Source organism: Giraffa tippelskirchi, chromosome 8, assembly GCF_054371585.1.
Source record: "Giraffa tippelskirchi isolate mGirTip1 chromosome 8, T2T-mGirTip1v1.2.pri, whole genome shotgun sequence".
NCBI lineage: Eukaryota > Metazoa > Chordata > Mammalia > Artiodactyla > Giraffidae > Giraffa > Giraffa tippelskirchi.
Window position 1 is genome coordinate 73,684,213 of NC_137282.1, and position 21,393 is coordinate 73,705,605.

Genomic DNA, 21,393 nt, shown 5'->3' on the forward strand with positions numbered 1-21,393 from the left:
CTTACCTGCAAGACTTTCTTGTGTTGCAGAGTCGTGTTAACCTCTCTCTTCTGAGTCTAACTTCTAGTTCTTGCCTTGTGAAAGCCCAGTAGTCAGCCCCTGACGAAGGGCTGGCAGAGGAGGAAAGGTGTTTTCTCTCCCCCTCTTCAGGGATATTTCCTTATCTACTTACCCAGAAATGGAAAGGTCAAGCTTCAGCAAACATATTTAAAAATCTTAAAAATTTTTTAATTATATTAAACTGAAATTAGTTTATGTATCATATTATGTTCTTTTCAGAAAGGAAGGCACATCTCCAGAGGGGGGCAAACTACATTAGGCATGCAATCCTCGTTTTTAAAGTAATTATCAGTGATAAAAATTAAATACACTATAAAAAATATTTGGAAAATACATAGATGTTATATAGGACAAAATGAAAATCACCAATAATTTGATCATGTAAAATAGTCATTATTAACATGGCACATGTTTAGTCTTTTTTTCTATAGGTATTTGTATCTTGATATATTGAGCCCATAGATATGGGCTTCCCAGGTGGCACCAGTGGTAAAGAATTTGCCTGCCGATCCAGGAGACATAAGAGACTTGGGTTCAATCCCTGGGTCAGGAAGATCCCCTGGAGGAGGGCATGGCAACCCACTCCAGTATTCTTGCCTGGAGAATTCCATGGACAGAGGAGCCTGGCGGGCTACAGTCCACTGGGTGGCAGAGAGTCAGATGCGACTGAAGCGACTTAGCACATACATGCACACATATTGTAGATACAGTTGGCATGCTGTATTACATTTAACAAAATGTTACACTTTCTCTCACCCCAGGGAAGGTCTTTATATAATGACTGAAGTGACTATGTTTAATACATATGTGTCATTTTGTATCATAATGCAGAGAAGGCAATGGCACCCCACTCCAGTACTCTTGCCTGGAAAATCCCATGGACAGAAGAGCCTGGTAGGCTGCAGTTCACGGGGTCTCGAAGAGTCGGACACGACTGAGTGACTTCACTTTCACTTTTCACTTCCATGCACTGGAGAAGGAAATGGCAACCCACTCCAGTGTTCTTGCCTGGAGAATCCCAGGGACGGCGGAGCCTGGTGGGCTGCAGTCTATATGGTCGCACAGAGTTGGACACGACTGACGCGACTTAGCAGAAGCAGCAGCAGTATCATAATGTATCTATGCTATTGCTGGTTATTTAGGGAGGTGTCACTCTGTGACTACTATAGTAGTTGGGAAACAGTGAAAATTTTAAACTAAAATGTGAGAAGTTATGATAGAGTTTTCTGCATCTACTCCTCAATTATCTCTGTTTACAGTTCATTTCACTTTTACTAGAGCTGCAACCTATGTATTGATTCCCTGAAGTTTTCCATCATTTATTGGCTTTCACATAAAAGTTTTCATTGGTAACATATCCAGCTTTAGGCAATTTCTCACCCACTTCTCCAAATTGGCTTCCTTTTCCTAAAATTCAGAACAGGTGTGTTGATGGACTCAGAGGAGCCGTTGGCTGTGGTCTCCCACCGTGTAATGTGGGAGCCAGAGCCAAGCACCCCCTGGGATGCAGGTGCAGGGAGCGTGGCTCCCAGCGCGGCCCTTGTCTTCTCAGTCCATGGTGGGGAGCGGCAGCTGGCAGCGGGTGAATGCCCAGACGGCCGTGAGGTCCCCCAGATACGCTGTCTTCGACCTCGCCGAGGGGAAGCCGTATGTGTTCCGAGTGTTGTCAGCAAACAAGCATGGCCTGAGCGAACCGTCGGAAATCACTGCCCCCATCCAGGCCCAGGACACCATTGGTGAGCAGTCCCTGCACGTGACCAGTGTGAGAGGCGGGCCCCAGGCAGCATCACATGGGACAACGAAGACATTAATGTCACCTGTGGGTTGAAATCCAAGTTGTCTTAAAATTCGATTGTACAAGAGTTGACTATCTCTCTGCCTTGTTTTGGTCAACATTTCTCCCAAGTTCTATCTTCTTTTTATGAAGCCAATAAATGGGTTAGAAATATTTTAAAGCAATGGCTACTTAAAACAACAACACAACCCTACATGCACTGGGGTTCTTGTCTGTGTGGCTTGAAGTTCTGTCTCTGAAGATGTCTAGTGTAGGTTAGAGGGATTCTGACTTGCACCAGAGGAGCGGTCCAGGGTTGCATCGTTGTTTGACTTGAGGCCCTGCTGAGTCTCTCCCATCTGCTGGAAATGTGTCCTGGTTTTCTTAAATGGCTAACTTTACACCCCAGTTAAGAAAGCACGTGTGTCACTGGAGGAGCACCCTGGAGGGTCCAGGCTGGGGCGGGGATTCTTTCTTGGGGAGCCAGGCTGGCACTTTGGGACGGAGCATGAGAACTGCCCAGCGCCTCCTGGGGCCCCTTCCCCGCTCCATCCTCGTTGTCCAAAGCCCCTGTCCCTGTAGACGGGGGGGCCTGTGGGCCTCTGGTGTGGCCCCCAGACCCTGATGCCGCTGGGCCTGCGTTCCTGTCTCTGCAGTGGTACCCTCGGCGCCTGGCCGCGTCCTCGCGTCCCGGAACACCAAAACCTCGGTGGTGGTGCAGTGGGATCGGCCGAAGCACCAGGAGGACCTGCTGGGTTACTACATCGACTGCTGCGTGGCCGGGTCCAACGTCTGGGAGCCCTGCAACCACAAGCCCATCGGCTACAACAGGTGTGGCGGCCCAGCCCCCCGCCCCCACCCCCGAGTGAGGCAGGAGAGGCCCAGCCCGGGACCAGGGCGTCCAGGCTGCAGGCATCCACTCTGGGCCCCCGCCAGAGTCCAGCTTCCTCCAGCTCTCAGTCTGGGACCCACCAACAGTGATGGGAACTAATGAACTACAACTGCAGATGAGAATGGATGGATGTTAGGCATTCGTGAGATACTCAAAAGAGTAAACTTCATTTCAGTCCCAGTGACTGTGTTTCTGGTGTGTTCAAGACGATTTTTGTGTCTGTTGCAGAAGGAAAAACGGCTGACCCAGGTGGTCACGTCCCTGATTCATGTTTTCCCAGGTTCGTGGTGCACGGCCTCACCACCGGTGAACAGTACATCTTCCGAGTCAAGGCCGTTAATGCTGTCGGCACGAGCGAGAACTCACAGGAGTCGGACCCCATCAAAGTCCAGGCCGCCCTCAGTAAGTCCTTCTAGGGCGGCTCTGCGCCAGCTCCTGGTTCTCCACTACGTCTTAATTTCTGCAGGAATCAACTTTTATGATGCCGTTGGAACATTACCAGAGGGGAAAAGTGTATGTGAATTGTTGAACAGAGAATACACAGTTATATGGAACCCTCTCATCAATTGGCTACTTGTCTTGCAAATGCCAGGGTGAGAGGGGGAAATGATAATATACATTAAAAATAGGAAATATTATTAGAGGTCACATTGGTTTCCAAGCACACAGGCCCACATTAAAATGCATGCTATAGGGTGTGACTGTTTCTTTTCAAAATAAGATGCTAAAATAGAACATCAATGGCCTTTTCAGCTATTCTTAGTTCAAGGAACATAGTCATTCCAGAAAATTTCAAATGTTTATGTAACTTTGTGGCTTTGTTCATAAATGGTGATCTTTAGAAATTATTTTATTGATCGATCACACTGAACAGTTTGGATCTTAGCTTATAGCATTTTGCCCTAGGAAACTTGATCTGTGCAACTCTATGTTTTATAATTGTTTATAATTATTTCGTATAAAGTGGAACACAAGGCTTAAAAGTACCCATGAACATTTTGAAACAAGATAGTCTCTTATACACGTTTTCAATCACAGTATTGATATTATTTTTACTTCAGAGAGACACATTTTGCTTTTATTTCTGTCTCCATCTAAATCTAAAAGCATCTTCCGAAATTATGATCTCCCTTCTAACAGTAAATAACGTTACTGGAATTTCCAAAGAATGTCAAATCTGATAAGACTTAGGTGGGCAATATAGTGAAACATTAATGCTCCTTTTATTTTATGGTCATTGTCTTAATCTATCAGTTTTTCTCAGGAGGGACTTTCAAACATTACCCCTTGCCTCTTCGAGTCATTCCTACTAAGGGAAAAGCAGTCCCATAGTCGGGCAGCTCCTTCCCAGGCACCTGCGTTTGGGTATCCGCGGGGGATGAGCCATGGGGTCTTCACGGCCAAGCAGAGGCAGACACCTCCTTGCCAACCTGGTGGGAAACGATGGTCCATTTCCAAACACGGTGGTCAAAAGGGAAATGAACTCATGCTCATGGGAATTAGTCTGAAGTTTCTGTAACCATGTAGGAAGGCGAGGCTCCCTGGGCTAAGGGTACTGGTCATCACCGGCCACAGGAGGCGAGGCAGTCCTTCACGGGCAGAACGAGAAAGCTGCTCTCTCAAGGTTTTCCTTAGAGGAACAGAGAGAGTCTGTTACTTCACACGTCCAGACCAGACTGAGATAATTCTTTCTTGGTCGTTACAACGACCAAGTCATTTTCGTTTATTGGTTCACAAGTGACTCATTAAATATTGAAATATTTGAAGATGTGTTTACGTGTTGGAAGGTGTGTTTAGACATTGCAGTGAACACGTACATATGAGGGGCTCTTACCCATGTTTCTTAAGCCTCTTGCGTGGACGGTGGGTTCTTTACCACAAATTTCTCCAGGGAAGCCCTTTATAAAACCATTCTCTTTAAAAGAAGCAGCAGAGACGGGGCAGGGAGGCAGGGCAGGAGGGAGGAGGGCGCGGGGCCGGGGAGCCTCCAAGGGGCGGAGGTGGCCGTCGGGCCCGGGATGAGGCGCTGGGAGCGGGTGACTTTCCCACCGTGTCTCCTGCAGCCGTCCCTTCCCACCCTTACGGGATCACCCTCCTGAACTGTGATGGCCACTCCATGATCCTGGGTTGGAAGGTGCCCAAGTTCAGCGGCGGCTCCCCCATCCTTGGCTACTACATTGACAAGCGGGAGGCTCACCACAAAAACTGGCACGAGGTCAACTCCTCACCGCTCAAAGAGAGGATTCTGAAGGTGGGTGCTCTCAGTTCAGGTCCTCTTGCCGGCCGACTCCGCCCCATGGGCGGAGTCCCCCATCCAGTGTCTCAGAGTTCAGTGACGTTGGAGAATCTAATGCCGAAGCAAGGATGAATGAAAACAATTCAGCGTGAGACCTGAGACCCTTAGGCAGCATCTTCTGAGAAGCAAGGAGGAGGAGGAGAGCGAGGCGGTGGGCTGGTAGTGGCGCTGGAGGCAGGAGGCTCTGCCCTCGGGGCAGGAAGGGCAGAAGCAGTGGAGAACGGTGCTTGTGGGTGTGTGTGTCCAGGCCCCTCAGCGAGTCCCTTGCTCGGGTGCACATCACGGAAGCAGACGTCAGTGGAAGGAAAAGCTGCGGAAGTTCCCCGAGGCTTTGGGGGTTTAGAGGGATTAGTCAGAGTGGGGCTGTGGCCCTCCCCGCTTTCGCTGCTCAGGGCCCCTCTGGACCTGGGGGCTCAGCCCCACCCCAGGGTTGGGAATAGGGGCCATGAGGACTTAGGGTGAGAAAGACCCAGAGCCAAGTCCCAGGCGAACCCTCGGCCACTGCTCTTGCTCCCGGAGCCCCTCCTCGTGAGCCGCCACTCAGGGTTTCTCGGAGGGAGATAAGCGAGGGGCTGTTTGCCCACCATGTCCCCCGCCCCCACCCCGCTCTGCCACTGGCCCCTCGTGGCTCTCGTCTCTGAGTCCTGATCTCCCTACAGGGTCTCACATCATCCCCAGGGGAGGGCTTATGGCGTGCACAAGGCCACTGTGTGAGGGGGAGAGTGGGGATGGCCCATGGCAGGCGGGCTGGACTCACTGACCCGCCCCACGACCGGCCCTGATGGACTGTGGGTTGTAATGCAGCTTTGTTTCACTTGATAATTAGAACTTGAGCTGATTCACAGTGTTGTGTCAGCTTCAGGTGTGCAGCACAGGGAGTCAGGTATACACACGCACGTGTGTGCACCGATTCTTTTCCCTCTGAGATTATTACAGAACGCTGAGCAGAGCCCCTGTGCTGTACAGCCGGTCCTTGTCGCCTGTATGTTTTACATACAGGGCTGTGTATGTCAGACGCTGATCCCGGTCTCCTGATGTGTTCCTCTCTTTCCCCTTTGGAGACAGTAAGTTTGTCTTCCGTGTCTGTGGCTCCCTGTTAACGTAGACATCCTCTGAATAGGTGGACGGCTTGACTGAAGGCTCACTCTATGAGTTCAAAATTGCCGCCGCCAACATGGCGGGGATCGGGCAGGCGTCGGACCCCAGCGAGCTGTTCAAGTGTGAGGCCTGGACGATGCCGGAACCGGGTAAGGGGGTGTCTCCTGGACACAGCCCAGGGCTGGCTCATGCACACACAGGGCTGCCCAGAGGAGGGCCCTGCTGTGGTGTAGCCTCCCCAGCCAGTAGGTGCTCAGTCCCCCTCACAGGTTCTGACACCCCCGCCCCCACGGGCCAGGGCTGGGCATCAGGTGACCCACCCTGAGTCTGGGCGGTGGACACACAAGCCAAGCAGTGACAAGGGGGACCACCCAGCCCCGCTGCAGAATGAGCCCAGCTCCCCTCAGTCAGAGACGTTGTGGCCGGAGGCTGGTCCAGGGCAGACCTGCTCCAGGGGCGGGGGGGACCCAGCTCCTGGGAGGGGGCGGGAGCCGGGACCAGTGTGGGGGCAGCCGGACGTCATTGGCTGTGCGTTTGTTCAGGACCCCCTCCCAGAGCACCCAGGAGCCCGAGGTCTCTGGTTCTGAAGGGCCTCATTGTCAAAGATCTGCAGTTACTCAGGGCTCCACACACACAGATGTGTTTTCACAAATTCGCAAGGACCGGGCGTATCCAGAGGAACTGATCCAGCCCATCAGGGCCCATCAGGGCATCCAGTCCATCAGGGTCCCGAATGCAATGGTTAATATGCTCATGTTTTGAACAAAACCAAACAACATAAAACAATAAACCCAAAGTCGAAGCCTGAAATATCAGAAATTCTGAGGCTCAAAATTTTCAATTTTGGGGCCAGACTATGTTGCTTTTTCCCTTCTTTTTTGGGTGGGGAGGGAGGGGAGTTGTATTAATTAATTTTTGCCCCTAAGAAAAGTCAGTGGAAGAGAAAGCTGTGGAAGTTCCCTGAGGCTTTGTGGGTTTAGAGGGATTAATCAGGGCGGGGCTGTGGGCTCTCCTGCTTGCGCTGCTCAGGGCTCCTCTGGACCTGGGGGGTCAGCCCCACCCCAGGGGGGCTGTCGCAGTGGGAGGGGTCCCCTGGGTGAGTCCTGTGATGCTTGGGTGTCGGGGCAGAGGTGGGTGGGTACTGTCCTGCATGCCTTTCTGTGAGGCAGGCCTGCAGGCCCTGGGCGAGCGTGGGGACTCGGACATCTGTGCGTTCTCAGGCCCTGCCTACGACCTGACATTCTGTGAGGTCCGGGACACGTCCCTGGTGCTGCTCTGGAAGCCCCCCGTGTACTCCGGCAGCAGCCCCGTCTCTGGCTACTTCGTGGACTACAAAGAGGAGGACTCTGGGGAATGGCTGACCGTCAACGCGACCGCCACGCCGCATCGCTACTTGAAGGTGACGCAGCCCTCATAGGCCTTGTCTTCCGGGGACCGGTTTCGTCGGGGTCTAGCTCGAGGCCCCCAGGGGCCGGCACGTGTGACCGGGTACCCCTCCTGCTTGCCGAGGGTTCAGGGAGTCCCCTCTGCGGACCTGGGCAGCAACTGCGTGTGGGGACCGTCTGCACAGGGCCCGTTTCCTCTCCCTCCCGCCGTCGGACCACCCCCGACGGTGCTGAGACCTCATGGTCCTGGCTGCATGGATGTGCCTTCCACAGTGATGACTGGAATTACATCTTTTCACACCAACTCTGTGTTTTATTTATTCAGTTCATGTGATCACTGGTGGACGTCTATCTGATAAACACACACGCATATACACAGTGTGAACACATCTGAAGAGTGTGTTCTCCAGATGTTTCTATTTCTAGCTCCTGCAGTAGTCACTGGGGTCAGGTTAGTGGTGACGGGTTAGCAGTGATGGTTGGGTCAGCGGTGATGAGTTAGCAGTGACAGCTCAGTAGTGACGGGTCAGTGGTGACGGGTCAGTGGTGATGGGTCAGGTCAGTGGTGCCTGGTCAGCAGTGATGGGTCTGGTTATCGATGAGAGTCGGGTCAATGGCTCAGACCTGAGGCCCAGCCCCTGGATTTTGTCTCCCCTCCTGATCCCCTGACTTCCTCTGCATGGCTGGTTGACCTAGAAGAACACGATATTTGTAAAAAGAAAGCATGTAATAAAATGTGACGAAGGATGAAGTCATTTTTGTTTATTGGTTCACAAGTGACTCTTCTTTCATCTCTCAAGGTGTGTGACCTTCACCAAGGAAAGACCTACGTGTTCCGCGTGCGGGCAGTGAACGCCAGTGGGGTGGGGAGGCCCTCAGACACGTCGGAGCCGGTGCTGGTGGAGGCCAGGCCAGGTGAGACTTGTCCGCTCAGTTAGCAACAGGCAAGACCTCAGGGCAGGGTGACCTGGAGGAGGGGACAAGCGGGTGTATGGATGGGTGGGCGGGAGGATGGCGGGACTGTCTTAAAAGGAGCTGGATTGACGCACGTGGTAACAGATGTCTTCAGAGACACACCACACGTCCCGACATCCCAGGCTGAGAGGGGCGCGTGAGGCCATCCGGATGGGCTGGGGGTCTTCACTGGCAGCAGCAGAACAGCAGACAAGCAATGACGATGGTGTTTTAGGTTACTGCTGAGTTTTGATCAGAAATTATAAAGCCTCTGGTGATTGTCTTGGTTACAAGTAGTAAGAGCTTAGCAGAGGGGCCCTTGGTGGGAAAGTGGTTCCGAGGGCGGGAGGTAAGCTCCCAGAATATGAGATGTGCCGGGAGGGGGGTCACTGCCTTCCAGAAGGGGTAGAACCGGAGCTGGAAGCCATGGCGTCCCTGGGGGTCTCCCCTCCCTGAGATCGGCGAGGGTAGATGTTCCGCCTCCCGGCTCTGTGTCCCCCGGTTGTCTTGGTGAGGAGGGTGTCTGCGAGCTCCTGGCTCAGCCGCCGTGTCTCCTCCAGCTCTGACCCCTAAGGGACGGCTGTGAGCGGCCCGTGTGGGGCCCGGTGTCCAGCTGCGTCCAGCACACACTCCCTGACCCAGAGGAAAAGTGGGGAAAGGAGAGCAGGGTGTAGGGGAGACCGTGTGACCATGCTGCCCTGGCCCCCAGGGGTGGAAGCGGTCGGACCCCGGGAGGGGGGTACTGAGTGTCGGGATCGCAGCCCTAAGGGTTTATTCAGGGGTGCCGGGTGCAGAAACGGAAGTGGACAGAAGGTGATGACGGAAGAGCAAACCTGCCCTCCTCTGGCCTCCATCACTGCCGAGGGAGCGTTGGCCGATATCCCGGGTGGACGGTCGGCGAAAACCACTGATTCGATGTGACACGCGCTCTCTGCCGGGGCCACCCCTTCTCCAGAGAGAGCCTGGGGCAGACGCCGGATCCTTAAGTGCTCCCGGCTCCTCCGCAGGCACCAAGGAGGTCAGCGCGGGCGTGGACGAGGAAGGCAACATCTACCTGAGCTTTGACTGCCCGGAGGTGACGGACGCCTCCCACTTTACGTGGTGCAAGTCCTACGAGGACATCGCGGATGACGACAGGTTCAAGGTGGAGACCGCAGGGGACCAGTAAGTTCCCCTCCGGGCCTGCCAGCATGACCTGCTAGGAGCACCTCCCCACACAGCAACTCACGCCCTGGGCTCTGTCCCCTTCCAGCTCGAAGCTGTACTTCAAGAACCTGGACAAAGAGGACCTGGGGACGTACTCTGTGTCGGTCAGTGACACGGACGGCGTGTCCTCCAGCTTCGTCTTGGATGAGGAAGGTAACGCTTGCAGGACACTGGCTTGCCTTTGGGGGTTTTTATAACACTGTGAAAGATTGATGCTCATAGAGAAAACACTTACTTGCTCAGAAGAAGGGTGTGTGTTTGCGTGAGGCTAAGGGTGGGGAATCTTTTTTAAATCCAAAAATTACTTTGGAAATTACACAAACCCTTGAGTTTCTACTCTAGCCACTCAGGAAATCACTGGTCCAGGAGTATTTTATTTATTGCTCTCTATATTGCGTTTATTGCCTTCCACTTATACTCTAAGAGATGAGTTTTATTTACATTTCATTAGTTTGGCAAGTAGCAACTAGCGTATTATAAATAAGTCCATAAAACTAATGAGAGGCATGCAAAGAAGCTTCTCTTTCCTCCCAGCACTGAATAATCGGATAATCGGCTAATGAAAACACACACATATGGATGTATGTATTGTGTGCATGAGATAACATTTAATTGTCATAGTTAAGATCCCTCGCTGTCTTACAAACAGCAGACGGCAGAGAGGAGTGAAGGCAGTCAGCTCATCACGACCCGGGGAAGAGCAGCCCTTCTCTTAGGCGGGTCCCCAGAGCTGAGTCCCCAGGCACTGAGCCAGCCTTGGGAGGAGGCTTCCCCCTGCCTGGGTTGACGTGTGATGGGTTTGTTGTGTCTGTGATCTAGAGGAGACTGCATAACCCTGGTGGAAGCCTCAGATCTCCGTGTTGGGTCTTTAAAGGCTTCCGAGTGCTTGAGAGTCCTCAGTCAAAAATGCCATAGCATACTCATCTAATCCTTTCTTTATCAGCTGGCAGTTTGTTTGCCGCAGCCAAGGGGGTGGTCTCAGAAGAGGGATACAGTGGTGGTGGGAGGGAGGCTAGGATGGGAGGCGGGGCTAGGACGGTGGCAGGAGGGCACAAGGTTTGCTGATGGCAGGCATCCTGAGGGTCCTGTGCAGACATTGGGCAAGCTTGGGGGAGCCCCTGTGATCTGACAGGGCCAGCAGGAGAACGGCAGAGGGGTGCACCATCTCTGCTTCCTGGGGTCCCCAGCAAGCTCCCCAGCAGGCTGGAATCTGCTCACAGGCCTTTTAAGCTGCCCTTTCTGACCTCTGTGCGGTGGTCTTCAAACAGCCTTTTAGTTGCAAAACATCCTATAAGAATTTTGATAAGTGGTGTCCCCTCTGCTCCATTTGAGAGTTTGAAGACATTTCGCCCAAATTTTAAATCATTGCAAAGGACGAACCTTTCCAGTACGTTTTATATTTTATATGGCCATCAAGTACATTCAGGCAAATCCTTGATGCTGAAGCTTTAGGTCATCTGATGTATGGAAGTTCCTACTGTGAGACCTACTGGGACACCTTCAAATCAGCCGTCCAGGTTGAGTTACTTCTGGTCACAAGAAGTCTGCTTCATTGTTCAGTTCAAATGCTGTGCTACGCTCAGTCATGTCTGACTTTCTGACGCCCTGGACTTTAGCCCACCAGGCTCCTCCGTCCATGGGATTCTCCAGGCAAGAATACTGGAGTGGATTGCTATTTCCTCCTCCAGGGGATCTTCCCCGCTGAGGGATCGATCCAACCTGAGTCTCCTTTACTGCAGGCGGATTTACCCCTGAGCCTTCGGGGAAGCCCAAAGGCTGGAGTGAATTTGCATACAGACCTTTGTAACCATGACCTCATTTCTAAATTCTAATTTTAAGAAGGAAGGAAGGAAGGTAAAAGAAATGATTTAGAACCTTCAACTTATTCTTGAGACTCTCAGGAGCCATGTATTCTGGGTTTTTTTTTATTATTATTGTTTAGTCTATTATAATTTTTTTAAACTCTTGAAAATACACCACAGTGAAATCCTGGGTAGGTGAGAGAGCTGTTGAAACAGGATAGTCTGAAAGCAGAAGGAAAATCACAGACCAGCACGTTCTCAGCGAGCCAGACCGATTTCATGAAAGAGTTCATACGGGATGAGAGGACGTGAAAGTGGAGCCGTCTGTGTTACCCTGCGCAGGTCTGCCTCTAGCCCGGAACACAGCTGCCCTCCCAGCCCCCCACTCAGGACCTCCGCCCTAACCAGTCCTAACGCACGCCTTTAGGAAGCGGATTGTCTCAATGGCGAGGCACCATTGACTTCCTGGGGGGCTTCCCAGGTGGCGTTACTGGTAAAGAACTTGCCTGCCAACGCAGGAGATGTAAGAGATGCGGGTTCAGTCCCTGATTCGGGAGGATCCCTGGAGGAGGGCATGGCAACCCACCCCAGTATTCTTGCCTGGAGAATCCCATGGACAGAGGAGCCTGGCGGGCTGTGCATGGGGTGGCAGAGAGTCAGACACGACTGAAGCGGCTGAGCCCGCGTGCACTGATTCCCCGGGGGAGTGTTCACAGTTCACGTTACCCCGTCTCCTTCTCACTTCAGTTCTCATTCCTTTCACAGCCTTAAATGAAATCCTGGTGACGTCCAATCTCTGTTTTGTCTAGCTTTGCTCTGGCTTAAAGCTTCTGAATGTGCAGGTCAAAACCACTGATGCTCTTTATCTTCATTTCAGAGCTGGAACGTCTGAAGGCCCTGAGCAATGAGATCAAGAATCCCAGTAAGTAGGCCTGGATCGGGGCAGGGCCGTGTCTGTGGCCCTGTGCAGTCCTGGGGGGCCTTGCTTCGTGTGGCAGCTCGCATGCTTGTCGACATGGGGCTCAGAACAAACAGTGGCTAATATTGTAACCTTAGTGATTTTCATTGCATACCATGTTCTGGATTTCGGGTTGAGCGTGTCTGCTTAATCCAAGTGAGAATTGCATCAGGTGGATCTTCAGCTATGCATTGCGCTGAATTCAGATGGCATATGTCTGTGGTCCCTGGGCCCTCAGGGAGGCAGACCGTGCCTGCTGAGGACCCACGGGGTGTGAGGCTTTGACTGCAGTGCTGGGCTAACTAGAGTTTTGTTTCTTAGTTTTGGTTTTCATCATCAAGTCAATGCTCAGGGGTGTTTTACATTTTCAAAAAATGTAATAGTGAGGATTGATATTTTCCTACAACACTCAGCTCTGCTTTCTCACAGGGATTCACGCACTGTTGACTTGTGATTTCTTTTCTTCCTCTAGCGATTCCTCTGAAGTCAGAATTAGCTTATGAGATTTTCGACAAGGGCCAGGTCCGCTTCTGGCTCCAGGCTGAGCACTTATCCCCAGGCTCCAGCTACCGCTTTATCATCAACGACAGAGAAGTCGCCGACAGCGAGGTGAGTGAGTGTGAGTGTGGTCTCTGGCTTTGGAGACGGCCGGGTACGAATGGGAAGGTCAGTTCCTGAAAGCTGGCATTATGGGTTTGTTTTCATCCCTTTTGGGCTGTAGAAGGCTGACAAGGTGGGTGAGAGAAGGTTGAGGCTGGCACTGTTCAGAGCTTTGGTCTGGGTTGCATGAGAGATGGGGAGGTCTTTAAATCCAAGCCTATTACAATTAAAAAACAACAATCTACATTTTAGAGACATTAGCTTGATGTTATGGAAAGGTTCTGGTTACACGGGGTGAGGGATACGTTCCACAGATCTGTTTATTTCCTCCTGATAGAGGTTTTGAAGGCGTGTATTTTTGCCCTGATGTGAGCAAGGCCTCCCTCACCCTGCCCCAGCCCCCAGAGCTCCCGTGGAAGGCGACACCAGGAAAATTAGTGTCTGCACCCCTTGAGTTTTAGGCTGCCCCCTGGGAGAATCTGGGCGCTGTGATGCAATTACTTCCCCCTCTGCTGCTTTTAATTGTACAGAATGAAGCTTACAAGGTTCCTGTTTGCTTGTGGAATATTGTGTTTCCATGTACGCCATTCTGTCTAATTGCTACAGCGCCACCGGGACCCTAGTTAAAAGCCGACCACTTGACTAGAGCCCTTCCTGACTGTTCAATGGCGCCCTGGGGGTCTCTTGAGTCCCGGCATCTTTACCTCCTCTGTCCTCTTTCCCCTTGATACCCAATGCTTCGTATCTATTTAGCAATCACACAGTCTCAGGTGCCTCAACCATCTGCGGCAGGAGTATGAACGGGACTGGCTGGGAGGCAGGGTCGCTGACTCTCCTTCTGAGCTGGGCTCCTCGTCCCAGGTTTGAGGTCTGTGTCTGATGGGTTTTAGTAAAGCTTGGTTAGACGGATGTCCCTCAGGGAGAGGTCATGTGTGGAATCTCGTGAGTTTCTTTCCCAGTCCATCTTCCCCTTGAGAATAATGACGTCCTGGAAGGACTGTACAAGCCGTGGGTTGGTGAGAGTAAGCAGAAAGCATGCAGCTTCCTCGTGGCTGCAGATGAGGCCTCAGTATGGACACTGCATAGAAGAGCGTCATGATCGAGGTGACTTGAGACATTTTTTTTGAGCAGAGATCATGTAGCAGTGCAACGGAATTTAGTGAAATTGTGCTTTATCTGTAGAGCATATTTTGATTAACATTTCCTACCTGCTGTGGATAGCTGGCTTTAAGAACGATGTCTTTGCTACACAGCTCATCTTTTGCAACAGGGCTGTGCTATTTCACCACTTTAATTAGCATTCCACAGGTGACTTTTCCGTGTGGAGATTGATGGTGTTTGGTGAAAGTCACATAAAAACCTGTATTTATGGCCCCCATAGAATCATTGAACTTCATCTCACTGCATAATGGCAGTCGCCAGAAGCCTAATTTTTTCTCAAACCTGCCCAGACCCTGCTAAGCTAAGAGAACAGGGAAGGCTCGGGGTTGTTGAGGATCCGGTTGGTGAGAGAGGTTCCTTTTCACCTCTCAGGCCTAGTTAGAGCAGGTTCCTGCAGGCTGCTCCTCACAGATGTTTGAAGGGAGCGAAAGTCCGACAGAATCAGAGCGGCTCCTTGAAATTTGCTCCTGATTTGTGAAAGCAAATACTTAAAACTACAAAGACACTCGCGGGCCCCACAAGGCTCTCTGTTGCAGCCCTCAGCCTGCTGCTCCTTCCCTGTCCAGCCCCCGAGAACCACCTGAGTCTGCGGGAAGGAGACAGCGTCCCGTGCACTCCCTGTGATCAGCACCATCTCCCAAAACGACTGCCCTCAAAAAGTAATCTGAGTTCATGTGTCTCTCACTTTATACACACCAGTTTCCCATCGAGAAAAATACCTAAGCCATCCTATACAAGAACATAGTGTATGCTTCACCTGTTAGAAACGGTCTATTGAAATCTCCAACTATCAAGGTGATTTTTTTATGTTTACTGGAAGTTAAGGCCCATGGGCATGGGCTGGCTTTATTCAGTTAAAGCCCGAAAGTCATCTTTGGTCAAAGAGAACCCGAGGCATCATGTTAACCCCCGGGACCTCACACACTCATTCTCTTTTCCCGTGGTTGGCAGCCTTATATTCGGCAAATTGTATTTGAGTGCCCTCTGCAGCCTAGAAAAATGACATATAACCTTGCCCTCCTGGAGGTTATCCCAGAGTGGAAGAAGCACGGCTTGAGTCAGAGGATGATATAGAAAAAGTACAGAGCGTGTTAAAACAGTTATGTGCAAGCTAAGTCATTTAAGAGAGAAAGAAAGTGAAGTCGCTCAGTCGTGTCCGACTCTTTGCGACCCCATGGACTGTAGCCTACCAGGCTCCTCTGCCCATGGGATTTTCTAGGGAAGAGCACTGGAGTAGGTGGCCATTCCCTCCTCCAGGGGATCTTCCTGATGCAGGGATCGAGCTCTCATGTTTTCTGCATTGGCAGGTGGGTTCTTTACCACGAGCGCCACGTACAGTGAGGGATGATTCTGAGAAGGGGCTGTTAGAGCCTGGAGTATTTAAAGGAGAGTCTCAAAGCAGTGGGTTCCTGGGTCTCCTCAGGAGGAAGGGTTTGGGGAACAGGCATGTCCTGCAGCCCACCTGAGGGAGAGCAGGCAAGGTGTGGACTGGAGGTGAGGGGGTGGGCTGACTGAGTAGAGTGGCCACGGGGCATCTTGGAAACTCACTTGGATAAAACGGAAGGGGGGAGAATGCAGAGGGGCCTCCTCCAACACCAAGTGGTGGAATTTGGAGCCAACCCTTGATGCCGAGGGGGCTGAGCTTAGGGACGCCGAACCGAGACGCTATTTCACTAACATTTATCTCGGCGCTCTTGGGACGCTGGCATTTGGAATCCAAAATATAAATGTCAGCTGAAAGAGGAAGACGAGCATCCCGAAAATAGATGCACATGCTCTGTCAGGACGTGGCTGACCTTACGCACTTTCTATTAGTCACCTACAGACAGAAGCGCATTCTGGAAGTGTCGTCAAGGTGAGGGTCGCGGGAGGAAGGTGTCTCTAAGGAACGGAGTGGCCTCCCCTGGTCCCCGTGCTGGTTGCTGACCACAGGTCCTGAGCGGTGACCCTGCCCACCTCGCTCCAGGCCGCGCTCAGCTGGGACAGGTCAGGTCCAGGCGGGGAAGCCTTTGCTTAAGTCCCGGCTGCCTGAGTCTGAAAGGAGACAGGAGCGCCTGCAGGAGGCGTCGCCGGCAGAGGTGGTGCCTTTGTGCGCTCTGGGCGTGGAGCAGGGTGCGGGGTCCAGGCTGAGGGGGCAGCCGCCTCCGCTGTTGCAGGGGTCGCCCCGGGGAGCCCCGTGCTGGCTCCTCGGCCCCTTCTCCCTGCCCGGCGGCTGCGCTGGAGATGGGTCGTCCGGGTGCTTGTGCCCCTCCTGCCTCTGACGTGCTCGATGGCGACCTCGTACCCGGGGAGGAGTAACAGGAGGCCCGTTAGCAACCACGTGGCATCAGAGCACCTGCAGCTCCTCACAGGCGACGAGAGTGGAGTCTGCGGGAGACTGAGCCCTGGGCGGGCTGCGCTGGGAAGGGTCCCCCCGTCCCGCCCCGAGGCTGCCCAGGGGGGGTTGCAGAGCCTGGAGACCCTCAGCCCTGGTGCCAGAGTGGGGGAGGGGCGACCAGGCGGGATGCCCGAGGGGCCCGAGCCCCCCGAGACTGAAGCCCTCGTGGCGTGGGGATGGTTGTGTTGCCGACTCTGGTTCTGTGGTCAGACGGGTCCCAGTGCACCCCGTTCTGTTCCCCACGTGCTGAGTTATCTCATGGCAAGTGCCCATTCCCAGGGAGTGTGCAGAGTTTCTGCTGGATTCGTGTCTAGGTCGCTACCCACGTAGACCCAGGGCGTCATCACCAAATGTCCTTTATTCGGCCTTTGCTTCACCAAGAGGTTCAGTGGGTGAAATTTCACTTTCCGGTTTTTGGACAGCATAATCCCTTAAGACACAATAGTTGAGTGACCGTTGGAGGGGAAACTTGGGGAAGGCGTTTTCCCTTTCGGGAAGGGAACCTTGCAGGAAGGTGGGATTCTCACCTCTCCTGTGTGCTCCCAGACACACAGAATCAAGTGTGACAAGTCCACTGGCATCATTGAGATGGTGATGGATCGGTTCACCATTGATAACGAAGGCACCTACACTGTGCAGATTCAAGACGGAAAAGCCAAAAGCCAGTCTTCTCTGGTTCTTATTGGAGACGGTATGCTGTGTGGGAGAAAAGAAATTCAAAGCAAATTCTTCCGACTGGAGAGAAGCATGAGTATTTCATTTATGTTTTTTTCCCTTAAATATTGGATTCAGCATTCAAGGCTGTCCTAGCAGAGGCTGAATTTCAAAGAAAGGAGTTCCTCAGGAAACAAGGTAGGTGGTTGGCTGGCTTCCCCACCACGAGCATAGATGAAGGGGCAGGATCTGAGTATTTGCTTGGAGCAGATCCTGTCTAAAGCCAGATGGCTAACTGCAGTTTTAAGTGATGGAGAAGTCAGATCTCGTCTATTCTGTAGAATTTTGGACACTTTCTGTTCCTTTATTTCATCTGTATTTTTTTCTTGCTTCTATTTGAAAAGCCCTGGAATCTCGTGCTTAGTGTTCATGGTTTCCTGTAGTGACAAGGAAAGGGCGCCCCATTACAGGTCCATACGAGTCCAGTGATTGTAACAAAAAGAGGAAAGAATGGAAGGGGGCAGTGAGGCGGGAGCTTTATTAGGACAGATGGAGAGAGGGCCGCAGACCCTACTCCAATTCCCAGGAACTTGTTATTTTACTTAAAATTGTGTGAACTTGAACTTTTAGATGTAATTGTTTAGTTACAAATAATATATTTAAAATAATTTGTTTTAAAAATGCATGTTATCAATAACTAGATATGAAGGAAAATAGATAAATTTAAAAAATTGAAATATAGCCCAGGGGTTTATTTGAAAAACATTTTTATATGGAATTCCTATGTTTTTTTTTAAAAAGTTAGAAACAGATTTTAAAATATAAAAATATTATTTTTATTGTTTTACATTATTTTTATTTTTAATAGACAAAATATTTATTTTACCCATTTCTACAGTATGATTCTTTAACTTTGTAGAATGTATTTATATGGAAGAAAGTAAAAAATACTTTCTAAATCTGCTTTGTATTTTTGTGTTGAATGTGTTATTAGCATATGACTTCCACGTTTATATTAAGTAAAATGGTATTTTTTACAGATATATAAATTCATCTTTGATTTCAAATGCTATGTAAATAAAATATCACATGTTGATATGATTGCTAGGTAAAACTGCTTTTTCTTCATCATACCTAGGTTAGTTCTCCTATTTCGAGGTTATTTATAGGTGCTGGTGGGTGTTTAGTCAGACATGTGCCTTGAGAAGAAATATGGCATTTCATTATTCTTTTTTCTAAAGAGCAGTAGCTGTTAGATGTCAGTAAGCAGGAGAGACTGGGCAGTGTCGTCCTGTTGGAAATAGAGATTTTTGTACCAGGGTTGCACATACTGAGGTCAAAGCCCTGAAGATTAGGTTTATTAAATTATTTTGGTTTCAGACTGAACAACTACTTTCTTCTGCCCTGAATGCATTTACATGTATGTGTATGTGTATACATTTTTCTCCTTTTTAAAAACTTTTTTCCCTTCTCCCCTCAGGCCCGCATTTTGCTGAGTATCTACACTGGGATGTTACAGACGAGTGTGAGGTTCGGCTTGTGTGTAAGGTGAGAGATCGGCTCTACCCAGAAGGGAGTGACTATCAAGGAGATGGTCAGATCATGCTCGTGTGATTTTATATTATTTATAAATTTAAAATACACTGCTCGCAGCTTGTCTTTATTATTGAAACCTTGTATGAACCAAAAGAAACTTACAGCATCTAATTTCATGCGTTAGAACAAAGAGGAGTCATTCCTTCTTCCTGTCAGGGCTTAATTATTTCAGAAGCTGGAATTTAGAAATGTATTTACCGTTGATAGAACAGATAGCTTTCCTGTGAGCTTCTGTCTGACACTGTCTGTAGTAGGAGTTTATTTACTTTTTTTAGGTCTGTGATTGGAAATCAGAAAGGACTTTTTTCTCATGAGCTCCAGCAATTCACGTACTCAACGTAAGACCCCTGTCTTGTAGGTTGCAAATACCAAGAAGGAAACGGTTTTCAAGTGGCTAAAGGATGATGTTCTGTATGAGACAGGGAAGATGCCTGACCTGGAGAAGGGGGTCTGTGAGCTGCTCATACCAAAGGTGTGTGTGTGTGTGTGTGTGTGTGCACGCACACGTCCGTGCACCCTGTCATTTCAGTCATGTCTGACTCTTTGCGACCTTATGGCTCCTCTGTCCACGGGATTCTCCAGGCAGGAGTATTGGAGCGGGGCTAAAGAAAACAGAGAGAAACAAGGAAGAAGAGTCTTGCAAATCCCTTGCGAATTCAGCCTTATCTCCCAGTTTGCATGCTGAATTTCCATGGTTTGCAAAGGACATGTATCAGCTTGTATTAGGTTTCATATCGTGGCATCAGTTTTACATACATATGGGATGTGTTTCATTTGCAGTTGTCGAAGAAGGATCACGGAGAATACAAGGCGACATTGAAAGATGACCGGGGTCAGGATGTGTCTACCCTCGAGATAGCTGGCAAAGGTGAGTGAGAGCCTTCTCCCTCCTCCCCAGGGACGTGCAGTTGGCCAGCAGAGTGGGTGTGTGGTGCAGCGAGGCTCCCGCGTCCTTAGGCGTATCGTGTCTTTAGTGGGAGCACAGTAGGGGACAGGATTCTCCTCCCTGTGTCCTCAGAGTGTTTGAGTGAGTTGAGAATGATGTTACTCTGGGCTTCTCTGAAATGCCATCTTCATCCACCAACAGGAGCCAAATCCTGTCCCGTGATGAATGTATAAAATGATTGAACCTGGGATGAGGTGATTCAATTGAATGTAAGGTCAGATGAATGTCGAGCAAAATGTCCTTCCTCCAAGTTTAAAAAGTGGAGAAATTAGAAGGATTTATTGCCTTTCATGGATATACATTGCCATTTTAGGGTTTCATTTTCCAAATGAACATCCTGATTTCCAGTACCAATTTAATTAAACATGAAAATGCTGCTGATAAGATTAGGCCTGTAACTGTGCATTTCCTTCTTCCTTTCAGTGTACGAGGATATGATTTTGGCAATGAGTAGAGTCTGTGGTAAGTAAATGCCTTCTAATTTTCAAGTCATTTCAGGGCTAAACTATTTCCCGAGAAGGGCATTTTCCACAGCTGATGGAGCCACAGCACATCTGTGAGCAGGCCCAGGTTCAGTGGCAGGACACGGCTTGTGGATGACAGGCATACGGAAGGGGCTTTCCTGCGGGGTCAGGCTAATGGCCCAGAGAACAGGAGTCTGTTTTCAGTGTCCCCAGGGCTAAAGGCTGTGTACGGCTGCAAAGCAAACCTGCTGGGACAGAGTTAGGGTCCCTCGACCTCCTCACCCTTGAGATAGGGAATCTGGAGGGGTGACTTTCAAGTTCTCATTCAGAGGTAAAATTCTGTGACTCTGTGGATGCAAACAAACCCGTTATATAAGAATCGATGCCAAAGGGACAGTTCTCTGAGTGGAGGATGCTGTGTGTGTGAACACACACCTGAGAACCTGCTGTTGACCCTTCTCTACGTTTCCACCTGACTCCTGAGGTGGGAAGGCAGAACTGGAGCCTCAGGCTCCTCGGTGAAGTCTCAGCATCACATCATCGTGTCTATGACCTGTGCTAAGGGACCCTGTGTACTTCTGTAGCATCTTAGGGGAGGCCACAGTATCCAGATGAGAATTCTAGTCCTGGGGGAGTTGTGTGACCTGCTGTCACCAGCAGAGTCCTGGGGAGCACTGGAGTCATCCCGTGTCCCTAGTTCAGGAGCCCAGGCTTCCTTCTGACGTCCTTCAGCATTCCCTCCTCGTTGCGAGGTGTGTGTTCTCAGATGCTATCCATCCAATTCTTTTACGTTGGTAACTGTAGATTTCACAAAAATGTCTGGGGTGTATGTTCTCTAAAGGGGGCCAAACTTATAGTGTATCCCTTGATTTTTAGTACTTACAGAACTGAAATGTGTAATCAAATAAGAATCAATTGTGAAAGAGAAACACCAATGGCAGCACTTAGTTTTTGGTGTGGCTACTGCAAAGATTAAATGCGTATCTGGTTAAACTTTGTCTCATAAGACATAGATGCTCCTTAAAGCTTCAAAGTCAAGGCTTAGTAAGGACACAGTCGAAATAAAGTTGAGGATAAGCACACGACTTCCTCGGCCGTGTTGCTCCGGTCAGTGTCAGCCTTGGAAGCCAGGCTCTTGTGGTCTGATTACCCGGGACGTGCATCCTGCCG

General features: G+C 50.5%; 1 protein-coding gene across 20 annotated transcripts in view; it reads left to right on the forward strand.

Moving 5' to 3' along the window:
• Positions 1 to 21,393, forward strand: part of MYOM2 (myomesin 2) — a 64,130-nt gene that overhangs the window by 34,061 nt on the left and 8,676 nt on the right. For 15 of the 20 annotated variants that reach the window (XR_014061265.1, XR_014061269.1, XR_014061263.1 and 12 more), the window contains 17 exons: positions 1,613 to 1,796; positions 2,491 to 2,665; positions 3,007 to 3,128; positions 4,790 to 4,977; positions 6,143 to 6,269; positions 7,341 to 7,519; positions 8,306 to 8,420; positions 9,467 to 9,623; positions 9,712 to 9,818; positions 12,345 to 12,389; positions 12,898 to 13,034; positions 17,110 to 17,254; positions 17,356 to 17,415; positions 18,698 to 18,765; positions 19,172 to 19,285; positions 19,594 to 19,681; positions 20,183 to 20,221. Coding sequence is in view for 8 of the 20 variants with exons in the window: in XM_081517447.1 (XP_081373573.1) it covers positions 1,613 to 1,796; positions 2,491 to 2,665; positions 3,007 to 3,128; positions 4,790 to 4,977; positions 6,143 to 6,269; positions 7,341 to 7,519; positions 8,306 to 8,420; positions 9,467 to 9,623; positions 9,712 to 9,818; positions 12,345 to 12,389; positions 12,898 to 13,034; positions 17,110 to 17,254; positions 17,356 to 17,415; positions 18,698 to 18,765; positions 19,172 to 19,285; positions 19,594 to 19,681; positions 20,183 to 20,221 (2,050 nt within the window). In the remaining 12 variants the exon portion in view is untranslated. Of the gene's footprint in view, positions 1 to 1,612; positions 1,797 to 2,490; positions 2,666 to 3,006; positions 3,129 to 4,789; positions 4,978 to 6,142; positions 6,270 to 7,340; positions 7,520 to 8,305; positions 8,421 to 9,466; positions 9,624 to 9,711; positions 9,819 to 12,344; positions 12,390 to 12,897; positions 13,035 to 17,109; positions 17,255 to 17,355; positions 17,416 to 18,697; positions 18,766 to 19,171; positions 19,308 to 19,529; positions 19,716 to 20,149; positions 20,222 to 21,393 lie in introns of all 20 variants that reach the window. The other 5 variants (XR_014061271.1, XR_014061270.1, XR_014061274.1 and 2 more) reach the window with 4 other exon arrangements.